Below are 19,688 nucleotides of genomic sequence, written 5' to 3'. Positions count from 1 at the left end.
AGTTGGTGCTGTCCACGCTGAGCTTCACGGCATTGGTGGTCGGGTCGACGGTGGCGTAGCCGTAGGCCAAGGCGCTCTGTAGGTTTTGGTAACTGGTGATACATGGCTTTTTAGTGAAACCCTCGTCACGGAAAAGCATCGTCCGGTCTGGTCCAGAGGCCGTTCAAGTGCTTGTACCCAGGGCCAGGAGTATTTACCTCACAAAGCCATCCGAAGGGTCTGGGATGGAGACGAAGTCGAACCCGGATAACAGAGCCTGCCCGGAGTAAGATGTTGCTAGAGAGTACGCCATTGTCGGCGTCGACCTCGCGAGGGAGGTCCTAGATAACGAGCGTGGAAAAGGAAATCAAAGAGTGACTAAAGTGAGAACGACATGCCCTGAGCAGCTAGAGCGAGAGGTAGAGGTAGTAGATATCATGAAATTCATGTTGAATGCCACAGAGAGAGAGCCAATCTATATATAAATATGTTTTGTTCGCCTCATAGAGCGCATATTCGGTTGGAATGTGCATACCTAGAGACATCCGCGCATTCCTCACGACACGCGCACGCGCGCCACCAACGTCCAGGCGCTGGATCACGGGAGAGGCGCGCACTCGTGTTATTTTAATTGATCTTTGGGAATCTCAATCTCGAAGAGACAACAAATGTCTGAAATGGGCCAATGCCCACCTGTTGGGTTCTTAAAGCCACCCAACGCACCATGCCACTGGACCTGTCCGCCGTTGAGTCCCATTCCTCCAACCTTCTGGCCGGGCAAGGTCTCACTCAGCCCACAGGGGACCAGCGCTCAATGGAGACCGCCGTTGTATTTCTGTTCAGGGTCTTCCTAGTGTATGTGAAGAATTCCTGGTAGGCGCGACAATTGGACGGAGAATCCGTGGATTTCCCTCTAGCGTGTGATAGCGCTGCTTCGATTCTCTTGAACATGTGAACTGCACAGTGAGCGGGTGAATATATATCGTGTTGTGTAGAAGGGCAGTCCCTAGATCCCTTTAATCCAGAACGCCGAACGCTATGCAAGTACAAACCGATGAAAGACACGCCTAGGAGAAAGCATCTACCCGCCTTGCTCCCGAACTATACCATGATCCGCCTCAGCCCCTCAGTGCCTCCGAGCACCCTTCTTCCAGTGACAGCACATCTCGACTCGCCGCTCTCCCATTTGCCTTTCTTATCAACCATGAAGGCCTCTTGCCTTGGATGAACGCCGCTCACCCACTTGTGTACACACGTATAACAGTAAACAACGCCCGTCTGGCACGCCGTGGGTGTTGTGATATCGTCCCTGCAAATCGGACACAGTTCCGAGTTATTCGGCGCGCGAACAGTGTAGATGGGCAGCAAGGATGGCTTGGCGATTGGCGCAGCCTCGGCAAGAGTCTTTTCGTCTTCCTCTTCCTCCTCGCCGCCTGCCTTGGGACCCGCGCCCGTGGACGGCAGCTTGCCTCCTGAGGTTTCGGGCGCCCCCGACACCGTGGGCGGGGGCAGATCCAGGCTTTCAGCTGCCCTGCGCGACAGCTGCTTGGCAAAGTCCGATGCATACCACCACTCGAGGAACTTGAGCGCAAAGATGCTCGTCGGCAGAAGAACCGACAGGCTCGAGAGGACCTTGGAGCCCATGTTGCGTGGTGAGAAGAATGACGCCGGGCCCGGCGCAGCACCTTCGTCTGACTTCTTGCCCAATGCCTCCAACGCCGCATAGTCCGCACCGGTCATCCTCCGCATCCTCGTCCCGATCATCCATAAGAACGGGTTGTGATATTTCGAATTGTCAAAGAGATAGGCAAGATTGAAGGCCAACAGGGCAAAGTAATAAGCCGCGTTGACGCTCGGATACACATTTCTCAGGAACCATCTGTAGTAATGCAGAATCTTGTCCTTCCATGTCGCATTCGCCGGCATGGTCGTGTAAGCAGTGCCCAGCAGCGCCCGCGGCGCATTCACCTCGTAGCCCTCGTCGAGCTTCCTCTTGAGGTATGGTATTCCGACCATGACAGCCAGGTTCCTCCAGACGTCCGCCCTACTGAGCTTCAAGGTCTCCCTCACGATGGCGGGCGCGCGGGCGGAGGCGCGGGGGATCTCGGCTGCCAGGCCCTTCTCCCGTTTGAGCCCGTAGAAGTGTTCGGTAAAGGAGCCGCCGCGTGTAATCAGGTAGTGGCGCTCGACGACGACCATGAGGAGCGCGTAGATCTCGTCGAATGAGTTGAGGATCGGCAGGAGGTAGCGAGGCGAGCGCTGAGTCGCGTGGACAAGAAGGTAGCGCAGAGTCGGGGGCAGGAGGGCGGAGAGTTGCTGCTCAGAGAGAAGCTCGAACAGGGAGGGCTTCTGGTCGTCGAAGGTCATGCCCCGCAGGGCGGTGATGAACTCCATGCTGGCTGACTGACTGTGGCGGACTAGGAACTCATCTGAATTGGGTCACAGATCTGACATCGCCAGTTGTTGGGTGTGGTTTGGAAGGTGGAAGCTTAAAGATGTGCCGGTGCGAGCCTCGGGGTCGCATCCTTGGCCGAGCTGGGCTGATGCCGAGGTACATTGGCACGTCTCCAAGAGCCGCTGACATCGCGTCCCAGGCCATCTTAGACCCGATATACCGCAGTTCATCAACCTAATCAATCCTTATCTGACCATTCACTTCAATTTATTTCTTTTCTGACCTATTCACATAAAACTTGGAACTAGCTCTCCTTCCAGAGTTCGTGTCATTCGGTCCTGTTCACTGTACTACACAATCGCTACGATGTCGAGCGGTGGTGAAAGCGATGATGCGCGCCTGACGCACCTGAATTCCATGAGAAAGAAGTTGAAGGAGGTGCAAGGTGGAGACAGACTGAAGCTGTGGCTGGAATACACACATTTGCAGGATGAAGACCCGGAACTGCAGGTAAAGTGGCGTGAATCGGTTACGTATGTTCGAGCAATTCATGCTGATGCTACTTGCACCAGGACTGGATGACCACCTGTCTCCCCTACCTACACTTGCAGTCGTGGTCTATGGATGAGCCCAAGCACCCCAAGGTCGTTTTCAAGGTAAGGGAAAAGTTGCCACTCCTTCCTTGTTTCGAAAGGGGGGCGGGGAGGGGAGAAGAAAGAGACGGATGAAGCGGTCCACTTCCTACATCTATCCCCTCCAAAACCACGAAAATGGCTGATTTCGATGGCGCAGTACACCGTCCAACGCAACAACTGTAACCGGTTGGGCAATGCGCATGGCGGCCAGATTGCTAGTCTATTCGACTTCGTAACGTCAATGCCGTTGGCACTGATAAATAAACCTGGATTCTGGTTTTACCTGGGGGTAAGCAGGACATTGAACGTGACGTATCTGAAGCCAATACCGAACGGCGAGGAGATATTGGTCGAAGCGGAGCTTGTGAGCATCGGCAGAACGCTGTGTTCGATACGAGGGACAATGAGGAGGGAGAGTGATGGAACTTTGCTGGCTACATGTGAACATGGAAAGTACAATACGGATCTCGAGCCCAGCAGTAAAATATAGATCCAGATCGAGGTCACGACTCACGTTATAAGTGTTTCTACATATCTATAGAAGATTGTATAGTTATCATGTAGATAAACCCTCCAAGTTTCAGGGTCAGGATATCTGCCGCCGATTGAACCCGGGTCGTACATATACAGTGGAACACGACCATATTGCAGCTCCGGCCTGGTTCCTCCTTTCTTGCAGCCTTGGTTAAATATGGCAGACTTATTTTGAGAACACCTCACTTATTGGCAAGACAATTCCTTCATTCATCGTGTGGTCGGTTCATTTTGTTATCGCCTAACGGCGTAGGTCTCCCCCCACCCCCGCACCTACCACTCGCAGCGACGGCGAGATTCGGACTTTATGCTTATTTCCTCCCCCTCGCGTGCTCGGATCTCAATACATGTCAAGCTTTGGGCCAGGTCCTTGCAAGCCAAGGTTCCCTGCCTGTACTCCGGACCCCGGGGACCCAGAGTAGCCTTCTTGTCCGAGACAATTTGACCGTTATTGCCGATTAGAAACGTCTCGCCGTCATCCGCCCAACGGCCATGCTGAGGTCTTGTGCAACCCGAGCGAGTGCATTGAATTACTGCCTCTCTCACCTCACCACAACTCCACTGTCCGTGTTTCTGTGGGAGCAAACATACCCCTCGACTTGAGCTCCACGCCCGGGAATTGTTCGTTGCACGTGCTCGGCTGTGTCGCATCAAGCTGTCATACACAATGGTCCTCCTCACTCAGCTTCCCCTTGAGATCGTGAACCATGTCCTAAGCTTCGTGGACCCTGAGGATCTCCCCAGGGCCAACACAACTTGCCAATATTTGTACCATGCCGTGAAGGACAATAGTGCGCTATTCCGAGCCGTGTATCTCCGTCATCTCGTGAGTCTCTCCACGCCACGTGCGAGCCTCACGGTCTGTCTCATGGGCAGGATTCCAGCTAACCAACGCTGAGATCCCCAGGACGCACCACCACCGAAGACAGAACTCAATTGGGTCCAGGAAATCAAAGATTTGGTCAAGCTGAAACGTATATGTGCCAGTGAGAACCCTGAAAGGGTGAGCCCACCTCCACCTCTCACGGATTTGTACGCTCAGATGGATCCTAGAGAAGCATCTAACTCAACTAGCAGAGCAAATACTTGCCTTTTGTTTATGATACTACGAGTCGTCTTCTCCAACATGCTACTTCGCAAGGCGTCCGCCCAAGGCCTAGCGTCACATTTGGGGCAAGCCAGAACATAAGCATACTGAGGGAATGCTTCTCTTCCGAGTCGACTGTCCATGCCTTTCTCTGCAGCTCATTCCTCTTCCAGAGGGCGTCCACCCCTGTCAAGAACTTTGTCTTCCCGAAGCAGCCTCCCACCGAGGAGCGGCAGATGTCGGCAAGGCTCCACTGCCTGTACGGTGTGCCCGTGCTCAACTTCAACCGCTTGAGGTCGAGTCGGACATACCCCTTTGCCATCAGCAAAGTCTACGATATCCGTGAGTACACAACCCAGACGAGGTGGGGCCCGTTCATGGACGAGGGTCCCGGTCCGATCGGTACCGAGATCAACCAGGACGGCCGGCAGGGCCTACCGAGTGACAGGGTGGACTGGGAGAAGGTCGAGGCCATCATGATCGTTCTCTGGCACAACCTGAAGACCAAGGGCCTGGACCGCCTGCCGGTATTTAACCAGTTCTGGGGCATGCCTTTCGCGGGCTGCTGGCCGAACAGCTACATACCCGAACCTATCAATAGAGATATTACGGACCTGGAACTGAAAGACCCGTATGATGTGACCGGGACTTGGCTGAGGGTAAATCTTTTCCAGTGACCTCCCTCCATTTTCCTCGCTCAACATTTTCTGTGAAGAACACGGACTCATATCATCCGCACAGGTCGTCTGTTTCCTCGACTATAATGACTTTTTCGGCTACAACTTCCCGCCACATGACGACCTACCGGACCACCTCCCGAGGCACGCCCTCGATGAAGTCGAGGCGACGCGGCTGATCGTAGTGAAGATTCGCGTCACCAAGATCGAGCCGCCGGGGCCTGAGGATGGGCAGGCACTGCCTGTGGTGCACTACGAAGGCTTCTCCAAATCCCTGGACTCGAGCTTGGACGAGAATGCGAATTCCGGCCTCACAGGTGAGGTTTCCGTCAAGGGTACTGGTTCTTTTGCGGCCCGCCAAGCGTGATCTCACACGCTCCCCCATTCCCCTCTATACACGCGCCTGGATATCCTGCGGGGTGAGGTAGTAGAGGCACTGGCTGACGGCGTGGTTTCCCCCTTCACAGGAAGCGTCCGCCTCACGAGAGAGGGCGAGGTGCGCTGGACAAGCCACTCGATCTTCAACGGCCAGGAGAGGTGGCGCAGCGAGAGCATCCAGGTCGGCGGCCTCAGGTCCAGCAAAGTGGTCGGAAATTGGTTCGACAAGTAAGCAGCGTGGTGTCGAGTGCTTGGGACACTTGTTGGCAGAGTGCTGATTAGGCTTACAGGGACTACGACCCATCTGGCCCTGTCGGTCCCACCGCGTTCTGGAAGATCAGCGACCGTCAGCCGGGCAGCCGCGACGACCGTGGGTAGTCATTCCTTTGAATAACTTTATTAACAATTGCTCGCTGACGTATAAAGCAGACATCACTGAGCACGACTACCGCGCGATCATCGACGGGCTGGAGGAGAACGTCGACCTCGGACGGGTTGATGATGACGAAGAAGCCGGTCTTCTGGGTGTGTTCCAGGTAAACTTTTCGAGACTATAGGTTTCGGCTTGATTCCAGCTGGCTGACCATTCGAATGTACACATGCGCAGATCAACTCTGATGACGAAGAATACGAAGACGCCGAGGATGATGACAATGAAGAGGAAGATGAGGATGATGATTTCGCCAGTGATGATGGTACATACGTTCTCGCCCAGATGACGTCTCAGGGGCTGGACGAAAAATAGGCGAGTCTCACGTCACACATCACTTCTTAGATCAGGGATATTCTGGCGTCTCTTGTCGTCCATGCCCATGAAACAAACACTTTTGTATCAGATGTAGCTCTGTTGTGATCAGGTTTCTTACAGTCCGGTACCAGGTGGATCCGTTGTGGAAAGGGGTTGATTGGCAGGGCTATGTCTTGGGACGAATGGCCGGTTGTACAACTCAGGGAACATCGACAGGACTGAAGGCCGAGTGACTGACAATAATTGCGTATGGGGATTTGTCCACCATATTCCATTGCTCAATATATAAAACAGCGAATCAGAGTAAGAGATGTACGGCCTTAACAGCAGCGCACAGGGGTATATAAATGTACAAAGCTTTCAAGTTCAACCATGCCCCTGTCCCGTCCAACCTAGACATATGATGCGCAATGTCCCCCTCTGGTATTCCAGAAAGATATCCTATCTCAAGAGCTCCAATTTCTGCAGTTGCTTGTAGCGACTGTGCCTCTCCTGACAGTCGTCCGTTCATCAAACCATTGTCCCTGCGTTGAGATTCACGCAATTGTTCAATAGCGTCGCGCCCTCATGCAACAGCTCCCATCTCGTCGTAAGGAAGGTGTCCTTGAGCACCAACATTAGCGAGCTGTTCTTATTCAACCCCTTCATGGATCTCAGGTCCTCCGGGTAGCTGGTCCCGCCGTACGCCATTAGGTACTCCCTCATCTCGCGAACCCGTTCCGCCTTGGAGGTCGGAACCACGGCGTCCGGACACGGTCCCTCCAACGCATGTCCGTAGCTCCAGACCACAAGTGCAGCGAAATACAGCACCCAAGGGCGATTCAAAAGGACATCTTCACGAGCGCAATAGGGCAGGTCCGCGTCCGAGTGCGACGAGTTATGATAACCGTTCTGGCGCGGATTGCCGCTCTGCTCCAAGAGTACCGAGCCGAGGAACTTGAGGGCATACCAAGTGGCATCTCTGGCCCGGACAGAAGGAGCCCAGATGTCCTTCATACGTCGCTGGGCGCTGCTGAGGTCCTGTGCCCCAATGGCTCTGCCGAGAAGGCGCTTGGCGCGCGCGAAAATCTGACAGTCGACGATATCGACATGCATGGCCAGGTGCGCGAGATTGTGCAGGACGACGCGGCTCTCAAAGACCGCATTCGCGTCATTACGATCGTGTGATTCGAAACTGTACGGATCCGATGGGTTGTCACCCCTTTTCAGTGATTTGTCGAAGTCCCCTTTCCAAGAGTCGAATGCTCGCGTGAGTGTTCCGCGCCACTTGTCCCGCCCGCCCAAGGCAGAGGAAACGCCGCCACCCAAGGAGTTCACCTGCAGGTCTCGTTGGTTCATGTGCCAGCTGACGTTCAACAGTCCGGCCATGAGAATCATGCGTCCAAAGGAATTTGTCTGGACCTCCTGCGAACTAAGCGTACGCTTCAGACCCTCAAGGAATGGCACCGGCTTGATGCCATTGGACAGGAAGTTCGCCTCAATTCGTCCAACCTCAGCTCCACTTTGGGCCCTCCAGAGTTTCTCGTCGCAAGGCAAAGGCAGACGCATCTCGTGGGCTACCATGACTGTTGAGTGTCCGAACATCGTTGCATGGATGGAGTCAATAACAAAGGCCGCGAAAGCAGCACGACGGGTGGCCTCGTTGGTGATCCAGTGATTCCACCATTCATCCGCTGTATGGGCCACGCCAGAAGTGGATGAGTGCCTAGAGCCCATCTTGTCGTCTCTGGGGTTGGGAGGGGAGTCTAAAGCAGACTTGCCAATCAATGACCGACCGCGTCGCATCAGGGTGATGGTTGTGGCGTGGTGGATATGTGCTCGTTCGTGCAGTTCTCTCGTCGAGTACATTTTCTCATACAGTTCCAAGAGTATGAGCGTTTGGAATACCCATAGCTTCGCCGGGGGCCTGAAATTTGTGTCCATAAAGGTTTCCCACCTCAGATGCCAGGCAAGGAAATTTGATAGTTCAGCCCCAGCATCGGTGACCTTTTGGCCGTGAGCCTTGTCAAGATTTGCTGCGCCAATTGTCATCATGGAGATGAGGAGTAGAGTTGGAGTCCGGTCAGGGGAGAAAGTCGGCTTATGAAGTATAGGTATTTGGTCGCTGAAATGCAACCAATACGAACCAATGTAAGCCTGCATCATCTTGCGGCTCAGCATGTGCTCGTCCGTCCGTTCGCCCTCGATAAAGCTTTCTCTCTTGTGCTCGACTGGGGCGCGCCCGTTCTCGTGGAATCTTTCTCTGATGAACTCGAAAATCTCGTTGGCTTTCTCTTCAGAAAGTACAGACTCGGGGAGATTTTGGTCAAGCAAGTTGTTGACCGCCATCACCTGCTGTGGCCCAGCACTTGGGAAGTAGCCCATCTGATTAGGTTCTGTTCCGTAATATGGGACACTGTATTGGGTAGCTGGATCTCCGTAACTTCTCAAGGTCAGCTTTGTCATGATGGACCAAATGATGAGAGACCGTTGTTCGCAACGAGCAGTCAAATTTCGTAGCCAACATCCAAATGCAAATTGTAGGGCCGCCGCATCTCCTCCTGTTGGTCGCACATTGAAACGGTTCTCGGGGCAACTAGAAATCATTACTTACTTGTTATACTGTGGCACCATGTGGTTCATAGGGTTGCCATCAGGTCCCTGGGTATTAAACAGATAGGCCATGAAGTCTTCCGGCATGCCAACGTAAGGGGATTTATTAAGAACACTATCGCTGCCAAATACGGGTATGGTCGTCTGACTTGTCATATTCTCCAGGAGTACCATCTCGCCAGCAGGCTGAGGCTGCCCCTGGGGGTATTCGTTCACACCCTGTTGTGGTGTGTAAGCCTGACCACCTTCGCGGGGCACGGTTGCTGACGATACCGTTGATGCAAAGTTGGATGGTGGCAGGCTGAAGGGAGGGAAATTTGTGTGCCCAGAATATGGCGTGGCCGACTGGGGAGTGTCGCTGGGATGACTTTGAAATCCGTGCTGAGACGCCGGGGACATAACCCCATAGGGCCCAACATTCGTCTGCACTGAAGGTCTTTGTGGGCCATTCGGAGACTGATGTGGTGGTTGTGGTTGCTGGCCCGGAAGAGGGCCGTACGCAGGGCTTGATCGCATGTAGCTGGCAGTGTTTGAGTGTGGTCCATTGGGGTGCGGGAATACGGGAGGGGTGTTTGTCACCGAAGCATATGGGCTTCCTGCAGCATCCTGGAACTGTGGATGCGGGTGAGGCCCCATGTAGCCACTTCCAGGCCGATTGGCCTCTGGAGAGAGTGAGCCAGGAGGGAACGGATGGCGACCATCAGCCGCAGGTGAGACTTGGCCAATCATCGAATCTCTTCGATTGAGTGCTGAGCCTTTCGCCGTATGCCTGTCTCTGTGCCGGTTGCACAAGTCCAATCGGACGAACTGCCGGGTGCAGTCGGGAAAATCACATTTGTAAATTTGCTTCGGATTGTGATTCAGTTGGTGGCGATACCTGCGGCAAATGTCAGTAGGTCTTCCACCGCCTGTGAGGCATGGACTTGCTCACAGGTGCTCAGCCCTCGAGTAACTCTTCCCACAGCCGTCATGAGGACACTCAAACTTCTTGTCGAGTCCCTTGCGGCTTCTGCGCCGTTTTCGCGCTGGTCCATCCTCACCGTCCGAAGAGTCGCCGTCATCAGCGTGATCATCGTCGATATCGTTGTCGTGAGCATTCGCCTTCAAGTCACCGTGACTTAGCGACCGAGCTCGTTCATCGTCTTCCATTCTATTATTCTCCGGTGGTGTTGGCTCCTGCGTTGGAGACATAGCCAGCTGGGTATCACCGGGATGGGATGCCAATACTGAGGTCATAGTTCCCGATCGTTGATTGGCCAAATAGTTTGCTTTCTTGTGGAACTTCTTTGCGGCAGCGATTCCTCAGATGGCTTTCTATTTCTCAATTAGAGAACCATCGACCGCTGAATTCATGTGGCTGACACCCGTCGATTGACACTGTGCCGCTTGTCGCACAGCACGAGAGGGGCTGAGACGGCGTTGGCAGGTGACCACAGATACTTCTTTTCACGGAAGACCGGTTGACCGCGGGCAAATCGGATATTGTCGACTTAACTCGGTCGCACTGCAGCTCAGTACAGGACAGGATTCAGAAGCCGTATATGCGTGCGTCTCAATGCTTCAAATCCAACGAGTCTGCTCTCATCAGTCCGAGTTCTGGCTCGCTGACTGCTTGACGCCAATGCGTGCGCTTGAGCGGATTTCTGCTGCTAGGGGGAACTCCAGAGTGATAGTGCTGGCATTCAAGAGGTCATGGTCGAAGGCGCTTCGACGACAACACGGATCGCGTCCCTGAAGACGACGTCGCTGCAAACCTTTGATCAGCCGAAGCGAGTGGAGAGAAAAGGATGCCGTCTCAGGTAAGCAGACGAATTGCCGGTTGATAGCTCTATGGGGAAATCAGCTTGAAATTGTCCAGAGCACTGCAAGGTTTGCCCCGGCGACTGGGGGGCAGTAAGACAGGCAGCCTGGATTGCGCGTGTGTAAAGAGAGAGGCAAGAAGGCCAGGACGGAGAAGTGTGGCCGGAAAGATGTGGGCAGTGGCGGGACTAAAGCGAGGCAACGAGGTAGCGAGGGCAGGGGCACACCATCACATCCAATACATTTGCGCCGACGACTTGGACAACCGCAGGTCGGCATGAAACAAGAAGGTCGAGGACGAGCCAGATTCGTTGCGGAAACCCATCAACAGGGCGATGCATCGAGATGCTGTGCCTTCCTGAGTCCGTGTCTTGTAATCGCCAACAATAAGAATGAAGCACAAATGAAGCGAAATAGGTAAGCAATTCAAGAGCAATCAGGGATCCGAGTCAAGTGTGGCCCTGTCACGGGAAGGGGCATGACAGAGGGAGATCCAGCCCGGCGGGCTGGAGATCCGGGGGTGGAGGGCAATGTGCAGCGGCATCGATATGAGTTCACATGAGGAGAACAGAGGGATAGGGGGGCCAAGGGATAGACGACTGTCAGAAGCATACTTTTCACTGACCTGGAGGGGCTGGGCTGGCGGGGATGGTGGATTTCTAGAAGATGGGGAGCGTTGCTGGCGCTGGCCCGCAGAGACAATGGCGGCCCTGCAGAGGGCGTGGGGTTTGCAGGAGGACTACTGTGGTAGATCTAAGACTCCAGGAGTGCAACCTCTGTGTCGAGAAATGGTCCGTCGCACGAGGGTTCGCCGTTTGATTGCCGTCGTGGATGGTCGTTCAAGGCGTCGAGCATGAGGGCTGCGGTTGGACAAGAAAAATCAAAGAAAAACACGGGGCGGCTTGGCCACTACCCCGGATTTCGTGGGAGCTTGCTTGGTGAGACTGCCCACGGTTCCCGGCCTTGTTGTTGATCTAGGCTCGCACGGAGGTCCAAGATGTCAGGCCCCCTTCTGTGGGTTTTGTCGTCTTTTGCTGGGAACTCAGAAGTGGGATGAATGGAAGAGCGAGTACCTGGGATGGGGGACGTGTGGGGGTTTTATGAGAGCCGACGGCTGGTCCCACTGATCCGACCCGCCTCAGGGAAACCATGCCATGCCCTCTGGGAGGGAGGGAGTCTAGGTACCTACCTACTGGTACAGCGCAGTAGACGCTACGATATCCCAGCTTGCAGTAGCCTGGATGGGGAGCGCGGCGACGCTCATCAGGTGTGAGGAGGACTAGGGCAGCAGGTAGACTGCCGACTGCCGTCTTCAGTAGGTGATCAATACGGCCCCCGATGCAAGTGGCACATTGGCCCTGTGTCAGTGTGTGTAGGGAGAAGATAGATCCGGAATCCTGAATCCAGGAGTCCATAATCCAGAATACGGATGCTGCACTGAGCCCACCCCGACTGGAGTAGCCCTCATGCAACTCCCAGGGCCCACTCACTTCCGACCCGGGTTGTAATCACCATCCCGAAGGCCCAGAGACACCACAGCCCTTTTGGGAGAGGAGGGGGGAGGCAAAAAAGGTGAAGCGGTCTTTGCAGGTCTTGCTTTTTTGACTTCGATGCGGGTTCTCGCTGCTCGACACACCCCTGCCGACCCATGCATTCTGAGGCTTGTCCTGCCTGTCCGCGCCTGCCTGCCCAGATGCTAGCCCTCGTCCCCCCATGCACCATCGCCTCTAACCCCCCCGGCCCAGCGTAAGCACCCCACAATTTGGGCATGTGTCGGTGCCATGCCTGCCCCTGTCTGTGTGGAATTCACGGCTGAAATTGGGGCATCTCGCGATCAGAGCTCCTCCATCTTTGATCTTGAGGGACCCACCAAGGCATTCTTTCCACCTCCATATGTAGTGGCGATTCGCTCCCTCTCAGTAGCGGCCCGTGGCCTTGTTGATTGCTTCTTCCGATCGTCGCAGAACAGCTCAGATGACAATGAAATCTTGCGACAATTGACTTCAGCTTGTCCTCGGGACGTCAAGGTTTCGCAGCACCCAACAGGGGGTACCCCTTGAAGCGCCTCCCCCCCTCCACCAGTTGCCCATTGGATCTGCAACAAGCCCACCGAGACTCTATTTGGGCGTAGCTGGGGGACCGGGTCGTGGTGATACAAAGCAGCATCTATGGCACTTCGAGTTCATCACTAGCTTGCAGCGGTGACAATCGCGCACACACCCCCGTGCAAGTGAAGTGTGGGAGGCATACACCAGATATCATAGTTCGCAGGCGAGATCTTCGAGATATGTGACCATCTCCAAACGTCTGGTCCGAGGAGATCGCTCCGATACGGTTCGTTGAGCATCTGCAAGATCGATTCTTCAGGCCAGATTCTGGGCACCCATTCGTCGATAGGCATAGCGAGGTTTAAGCGGAGGTTTGCACCATTCCAGGGTTTCATGCCTGGACGTGACAGGTCGCCGCTCACAACACAGCTTCGCATGCGATGACAGCCTTGCATCCTGGAACCCCAACAGTATCTTTTTCGAGGTTTCTCTCGTCTCCAACATCCTCTGTATTGATCGAGCTGGCAGGTGCGGCAAGAGGTTCGGGTGTCGCTGCGAGCGCCGTCTGCAGGGCTACCTTCTTGTCACTTACAAGCAGGGTCTTGCTTGTCTAAAGCCTTAGCAGGCTTGTCCGCGCGGTCTCTAGCAAAGAGGCCCAGAAATTTGTTGGCTTGTGGCTTGGCGACTTGCCTGCCCGCTGGGCCCCAGGATCAGCCTGTTCTGGTACGCCTCGGGGACTCGATCGAATTCGGCAACAAGCCTCGTGAGCTGTCATATTTGTTGCATTTCAATTCAAGGCCTGCTATATGGCCGCAGCTGATTATTGGCGTGTCGAGAATCCAGACCGTCACGTTGTATTGTTGAGCAACGTAGATTGGACCCCATGCCTGCCCAGGGCAATGGCTCCGGGCCCCCAGCAGTACCGAGCCCGTCGCAATCCAGGGTTCAAGCAGTGATCGGTGATCTCTTTCGGCCAAGCTCTTGCCAGACCCTGGCCTGGAGTGAAACGGGGACCCGACCGGCTGGAGCAACGGGCGCTGGGCTGGGCTGGACTCTTGCCTCGTCGGAGACTGTGCGCGGGATGCTGGCTGCTGCTCGAGCTAGAGGCGGATAGACCATCTAAGCGCGTTTTACGAGCGAGGTTCTGCTAGCTGGGAGCATGATTCAGCGCGCACTCGACGATTTGGCGTGGGGGTGAGTTCAGCCGCGCGTGACGCTGGAGCCTCTATGTCCACGATCTTGGGGGTCCAGTAACAACATGAATATAGCAGGGACGGCTGTGTGGGTTTGTAGCCCAGGCACGCCACCCGTCGCAGTTGTGAGCTAGTGAGCCCTGCTGCAAAAGACGTCCCACTCCCACAAGTGTGATCCGTGCTCGCAAGGCGACACACATACTGCGCACCATGGGTAAGGCCGCCGGCTTCACACTATCCTTTCACCTGACCCAGCTAGTGGCGTGGAGTTTCTATTGTACTGCTCAACGGCATCGGTGGTGCAGCGTGAGCGTCTGAATTAGGCCCAGAGACACGCATGATGCGGGTCGTTGAAAGCGCACTGCGTTGTGTAGCATAGTGTCCTGTGGCTGGCATTTTTTGGAAGCTCAGTGCGGGATCGGCGGCCGGTAGGTAGACCATGAAGCCTGTGCACCGACATGTGCAGGCTGACGGCAGCTCATAACCTGCACGCTCATCTGCAACTGAAGATGAGGGCATGAAGCTCACTGGGTAGTTGCATGCCCGACGTCTCCGGCTCGCATATAGCCCAAAGCCACTAAAGCCATTGGGACCTGCTCGCTGGAGAAAAAGGTTCCTCAACTTCAGCGGTTGTTCAGTCCCTAGTACCAATCGTGAGGGCAGAGTCGATGAGCCCCGAGTGCTGTATCGACAATGGCACAAGATGGGCTGCAAGAATTCTTCGAGAAGTACATGAGCATTCAATGTGCTGCAAATCTGACACACGTGATCATTTCCAGCTGCGTGATGCGAGACTCGAGTGGGCGGGTTGACCCAGCCTTGGAGCAGTGGGGAAGAAAGACATTCGAGGATGGTCAGACCGTCGTGGTCGAGTGTGGCAGGCATGTGGCAGGCCGGAGAATTGCAGATGACCGCACCTGTTCCATGAGACGGTGATTGACAAGTCCTCCATTCCGGGCAGCAGCTCGAAACTCAGATGCAATTTGCATGTCAACACGTCTTCCGATATACCATCTCGGCAGAGATCTGGGAATGGAAGCCCAGGCCGTATGGAATCACGCATTCGAACTGCTCAAGACGGGCATTCGGCCATGGGCTGGCCGGTGGGCTGGGGGATGGCTAGCGCCTGAGCAGTCCAATTTAAGCGTGGGATGGCTCTTTGTACCCCTGCACATGAGCAGACACCAGATTTGACCTGACCCCACACTCAACCAACCTTTGGCACCATGACCGGCTGCACTGCAATCTGGGCAGGCATCTGTTTCTGAAGCGGGCACTGTTCCCTACAATGAATCTGCTCTCGACTCTCTCTCTGCCCGTGTCGTCGATTGATTGCAACTTGACTTTATGCGCAGGTGGATTGCAGGACTCTTCAACATTACCTTCTTACCTGCTACTGTTCGCCACAGATCACCCTGCACAGTAACTGTGGCCCAACCTCTTGCCTCCCGCCTCGCACCGCCTTCCGCCCACAATGCCTCCCAAAAAGGCCCACGACGACTCTGAACCGAAGTCGACCCACCCGAAAGAAAAGAACGGCCACGGCCATGCCAATGGGAAAATGCGCCGTGTCGCCAGTTCCACCGGGTCAAACTTGAAGGAGGTTACGAACGCCGCGAACATGCCGTCACCTCCCACCGAGGTGACAGCAACAAATGCACCAGCTTCCAACCCAAGTGTGAGTCTACCCATGGCCAGAGTCAAGAACCCCGTTGTCCCTCGTGACGCAATCGCTTACGCCGAGCGTCGCGCCCAACAGATCCAATGGACCAGTTTCGACCGGGACTTTCTTCATCGATACCGCCGCGAGCACCACCTCACAACTCCGACCGCCTACGCAAGCGACTACCGCTCGTGGGTCTTGACCAAGCCCGGAAGCATTGGCCTCTACTCCCCAACACTAGCAAGAAAGCAAGCCTTCCGGCGCCAGACGAAGGGCCAGCTGGCAAATACGGTGCGGAAACACTTCAGCAGTCAGGCTGTCCAGGAGAATGATGCCGTCGTGGATTTTGTCCACCGCGTCAGGCGAGGCCGGCTGACCAAAACGAGCACCTTGCCCAGGGCAGGGAAGAAGATGACGGAACCCGACAGAATATAAATGTTGCTCCAAATGTTATAGTTTTCGGGTAAAGGCATATCTCATGGCTGGCGTTGACGGTGGGCTTCACGGTGCTTGCGAGCGCTCGTTTCTTGGAGCCTATGCATAGTTTTTCTTTTGACAGGGAAGGGGTTCTGACGAAGCGTCAGACTGGCGTTGAGCTTTCACGGGTTACGGCTGAAGATACTCATTACTGGATTTAAATTATTATTACTATTAGACCAATCGATTTCGCATTCTATGTCTACGGCTCCAGAGTGGTGCCGAGCGCGATGCCAGTGTCTTCAACTGCGGGCCCTGTGCCAGAGAAGCACGCAGATGAAGAGGGCCTGGAATCGCGCGACCTCGGCGATAAGGCGTTACTCCACTCTCTCCAAGGCCCCTTATCGGCGCTGAGCTGTGGAATGCTGATGACGCACTGGCCCATGCCTCAGGCAGGCAGTCGGCAAGAGGCTGCTGCCAATGACCGCTCCCGTAATGGACATTCTGCTCACCAGGGGTGCAGCACAAGCTCTCAACCCGCCGGCAGTCTGTGGGGCGGCCACCGTCGGCCCTGTCCAAGCATCGGCTTTCTAGATTTTTCTAAGATCTTCTCTGCAGACAAAACAACCTCTCTCCGAATAGCTACACCACCGCCAATTCTTGAAACGTGTCTGCTCCCTCAATGCATCTGTTGGTGCTCGCTGAAACATGCAACCAAGCATTGTAGTTCGAGCCGCGGCTCCTGCCCGGCCGCTCACACCGGCGCAAATATGCAGACGGAAGCTCACCATCTCGTCGTGCTCTGCGCAAGCACGGAAGCTTCATACCGTCGCTCCTAGACCAACACAGGCGAAACGGCATCAGCCACGGAAATGTGGCCTGCAGTCAGTTCCAAAGAGGGTAAGTCTGTTCGTTCTGAACCTTGAACCAGCCAGATCATGGAGATGCGTAAATATCCCACCTGCAGTCCAGTGAGCTCATTGCAGACCACCACAATAGGCTTTCCACGCAACATCTACAGCGTGCGCCCCGATAAAAGACCCGTATAAAGCCCTAGGCGTCAGCAAGAGCGCGTCATCATCCGATATCAAGAAGGCCTACTACGGCCTCGCGAAAAAGTTTCATCCTGATACAAACAAAGACCCGAAAGCCAAAGACCAGTTCGCCGAAGTACAGTCCGCCTACGAGATCCTTTCCGACCCAAAGAAGAAGGAGCAGTACGATCAGTTTGGCGCTTCCGCCTTCGATCCCAATGCTGGGCCAGGCGGTCCGGGCGGCGACCCATTCGGAGGAGCCGGCGGTCCATTCTCGGGTTTCGGAGGCTTCGGCGGAGGGGCAGGTGGTTTTGGCGGGCAGGGCTTCAACTTTGACGACATCTTCAGCCAGGCTTTCGGAGGCGGCGCTAGAAGGGGCGGGAGGAACCCCTTCCAGCAGGAGACAGCTGTGGTTGGTGACAACATCGAGGTGCAGACAACCGTATCCTTTGTCGAGGCCGCCAAGGGCACGAGCAAGACCATTACCGTCACGCCGTTGGTGTCATGCGGCACCTGCGGTGGCAACGGATTGAAGGAGGGCGCAAAGCGCACTGCATGCCAAAGCTGCGGTGGCAGTGGCACGAGGGTACATTTTATGTCGGGCGGCTTCCAGATGGCCTCGACATGTGGGGCCTGCGGTGGATCTGGAACGACGGTCCCCAAGGGCTCACAATGCAAGCCTTGCAAGGGTGACGGCGTGGTGAGAGAGCGGAAGACGCTGACGGTGGATATCCCCGGTGGCATTGAAGATGGTATGAGATTACGCGTGGACGGCCAGGGCGATGCACCTGCCATGGGAGCAGCAGACCCAAGCGCAAGGGGCATCAAGGGCGATCTGTTTGTGTTTGTCCGTGTCGCGCCAGACCAGAAGTTCAGCAGAGCCGGCTCCGATATCCTCTACACAGCCACATTACCCTTCACGACAGCATTGTTAGGTGGAGAGGTCACGGTGCCTACCCTTGACGGCCAAGTCAACGTCAAGGTTGCGACTGGCACGTCGACGGGTGACAAGATGACCTTGGCAGGCATGGGAATGAAGAAGCTGAGCGGCCGCCGTGTGGGCTCCGGTGATCTGAAGGTGGAGTTCAAGGTGAACATGCCCAAGTATCTGACAGCCAACCAGCGGACGCTCGTGGAGATGCTGGCGGATGAGGTAGGAGACAAGACGGCAAAACGCGTCATGATCAAGCCCTCTGCCGGGTCACAGGCAACATCGTAAGTTGCGAGCTCAATGGTAATGTGGGAAGACAGTTTGACTGATACTCGAGCGCAGCAACAGCGATGCATCAAAGACGGCGGAGGACCACCAGAACGAAGGGTTTCTGAAGTCAATATGGCATAACCTGACCAATCACCCAGCTCACCGGCAGGGCAATGAGTCCGAGGGCAAGACCGATAACAAAGCAGATTCGAACAAGACAGATGGTGAAAAGAAGGAGTAGATGCAGAGTTTGCAAGGTTTCAAGGTTGTATATCATGTTCCATATTGTCCCCAGCGACGATATGTACAAAAACGAGAGGTTGTATCTACTCACTATACCTAGATAGACGGATATCTGCATGGGCGGTGTTCATTGAAGTGATCACACTGGCGTTTTATGAGAGGGGGAAGCAAGAGCAGGCCAGAATCATGATAATGTCGTATACCTGTACTAACAAAATAAGACCACTCCTACCAAGAGAAGACGGTACGGCAACTCAGGAGCTCTTTTCGTGTTCTGTTTCCAAGCTCACTAAATTGTTATGGTTCTGGCTGGATATAGCCATCATCCGACATCTGGGGCTGCGAATGTCCTGCGTTACGGTCTGAGGCGTGGCGTCCATTGCGCCGAAGCACTGCGCACATTCTCTGTGGCGCTCTAGTCCAGTCCCGCCCTTGCAGATTTCAAGAGAGATCCCTCGCGCCACCCTCGCGTCTACTACATCCAAATCAGCTGTTTCCATATGGCGGGATCGATTCGGACACGACGCGGACCGCTATAATATAGACGCTCAATCTCTATCCAATTACTTGTCTTTGAAGTTTGGCGTGACCTAGGGTCTAATTGGCTTTGAACTTGCCCGTGCCCTCGGTCATTACAGAAGCTGAGAGCTCGTGGGTGGTTTCTATCTCGACGATATGATATGCGCGTGACTACCCAAGAACATCAAAGCACTCCCACGGCGTGCTGATTTAAACTCCGCTGCGGTCGGTGCCTCCAGCGGCGGCGGAGTCCTTACAGGCAGTTTATTGTCCGGCGCCGAGTGTCTAGATGCAACACCACGTGCGATTCTATATTTGGACGCCTTCTAGCAGATGTCTTTCTGTCGCCGGATCATGACATGGTACATTGAAGAGCTAAACCCTACATTGCAAGTGATTAGAGGTGTTTCCCACGCACTCTGTGTGTTAAGTAATGAGCGTGCTTTCAACGTGATGTCAGGAACAGAGTGATTCAATGCAGATATACCGGAGGAGAGTATCTGCACACGAGACGATGCACAGCAGAACCTGTGCCGGATGTAGAT

At 54.9% G+C, this 19,688-nt stretch overlaps 6 protein-coding genes across 6 annotated transcripts; 4 read left to right on the top strand and 2 right to left on the bottom strand.

The window, feature by feature from the left end:
- Positions 1-1,080: 1,080 nt before the first annotated feature.
- J7T55_012576 (peroxisome biosynthesis protein) lies at positions 1,081-2,373 on the bottom strand (the record flags this gene model as incomplete). The annotated part of the gene is made up of 1 exon (XM_053145219.1): positions 1,081-2,373. One exon carries the CDS (start codon positions 2,371-2,373, stop codon positions 1,081-1,083), a length of 1,293 nt encoding a protein of 430 aa, XP_052991970.1.
- Positions 2,374-2,740: 367 nt separating this feature from the next.
- Positions 2,741-3,499, top strand: J7T55_012575 (uncharacterized protein; the record flags this gene model as incomplete). The annotated part of the gene is made up of 3 exons (XM_053145218.1): positions 2,741-2,884; positions 2,947-3,030; positions 3,167-3,499. The coding sequence occupies 3 exons, from the start codon at positions 2,741-2,743 to the stop codon at positions 3,497-3,499; spliced, it is 561 nt and encodes a 186-aa protein (XP_052991969.1).
- A 711-nt stretch (positions 3,500-4,210) lies between these two features.
- Positions 4,211-6,430, top strand: J7T55_012574 (f-box domain-containing protein; the record flags this gene model as incomplete). Its single annotated transcript, XM_053145217.1, has 8 exons — positions 4,211-4,369; positions 4,451-4,575; positions 4,704-5,289; positions 5,372-5,624; positions 5,775-5,913; positions 5,976-6,055; positions 6,115-6,221; positions 6,293-6,430. The coding sequence occupies 8 exons, from the start codon at positions 4,211-4,213 to the stop codon at positions 6,428-6,430; spliced, it is 1,587 nt and encodes a 528-aa protein (XP_052991968.1).
- Positions 6,431-6,943: 513 nt separating this feature from the next.
- Positions 6,944-10,261, bottom strand: J7T55_012573 (uncharacterized protein; the record flags this gene model as incomplete). Its single annotated transcript, XM_053145216.1, has 3 exons — positions 6,944-8,855; positions 9,027-9,800; positions 9,957-10,261. The coding sequence occupies 3 exons, from the start codon at positions 10,259-10,261 to the stop codon at positions 6,944-6,946; spliced, it is 2,991 nt and encodes a 996-aa protein (XP_052991967.1).
- Positions 10,262-15,540: 5,279 nt separating this feature from the next.
- On the top strand, positions 15,541-16,164 carry J7T55_012572 (uncharacterized protein; the record flags this gene model as incomplete). Its single annotated transcript, XM_053145215.1, has 1 exon — positions 15,541-16,164. The coding sequence occupies one exon, from the start codon at positions 15,541-15,543 to the stop codon at positions 16,162-16,164; it is 624 nt and encodes a 207-aa protein (XP_052991966.1).
- An 854-nt stretch (positions 16,165-17,018) lies between these two features.
- Positions 17,019-18,622, top strand: J7T55_012571 (uncharacterized protein; the record flags this gene model as incomplete). The annotated part of the gene is made up of 3 exons (XM_053145214.1): positions 17,019-17,046; positions 17,168-18,395; positions 18,454-18,622. The coding sequence occupies 3 exons, from the start codon at positions 17,019-17,021 to the stop codon at positions 18,620-18,622; spliced, it is 1,425 nt and encodes a 474-aa protein (XP_052991965.1).
- Positions 18,623-19,688: the final 1,066 nt, after the last annotated feature.

The sequence above is a fragment of the Diaporthe amygdali genome, assembly GCF_026229845.1.
Source record: "Diaporthe amygdali strain CAA958 chromosome Unknown NODE_20_length_815715_cov_65_842320, whole genome shotgun sequence".
NCBI lineage: Eukaryota > Fungi > Ascomycota > Sordariomycetes > Diaporthales > Diaporthaceae > Diaporthe > Diaporthe amygdali.
Note: the sequence above shows the minus strand (reverse complement) of the source record. Positions and strands in the feature narration are given on the sequence as shown.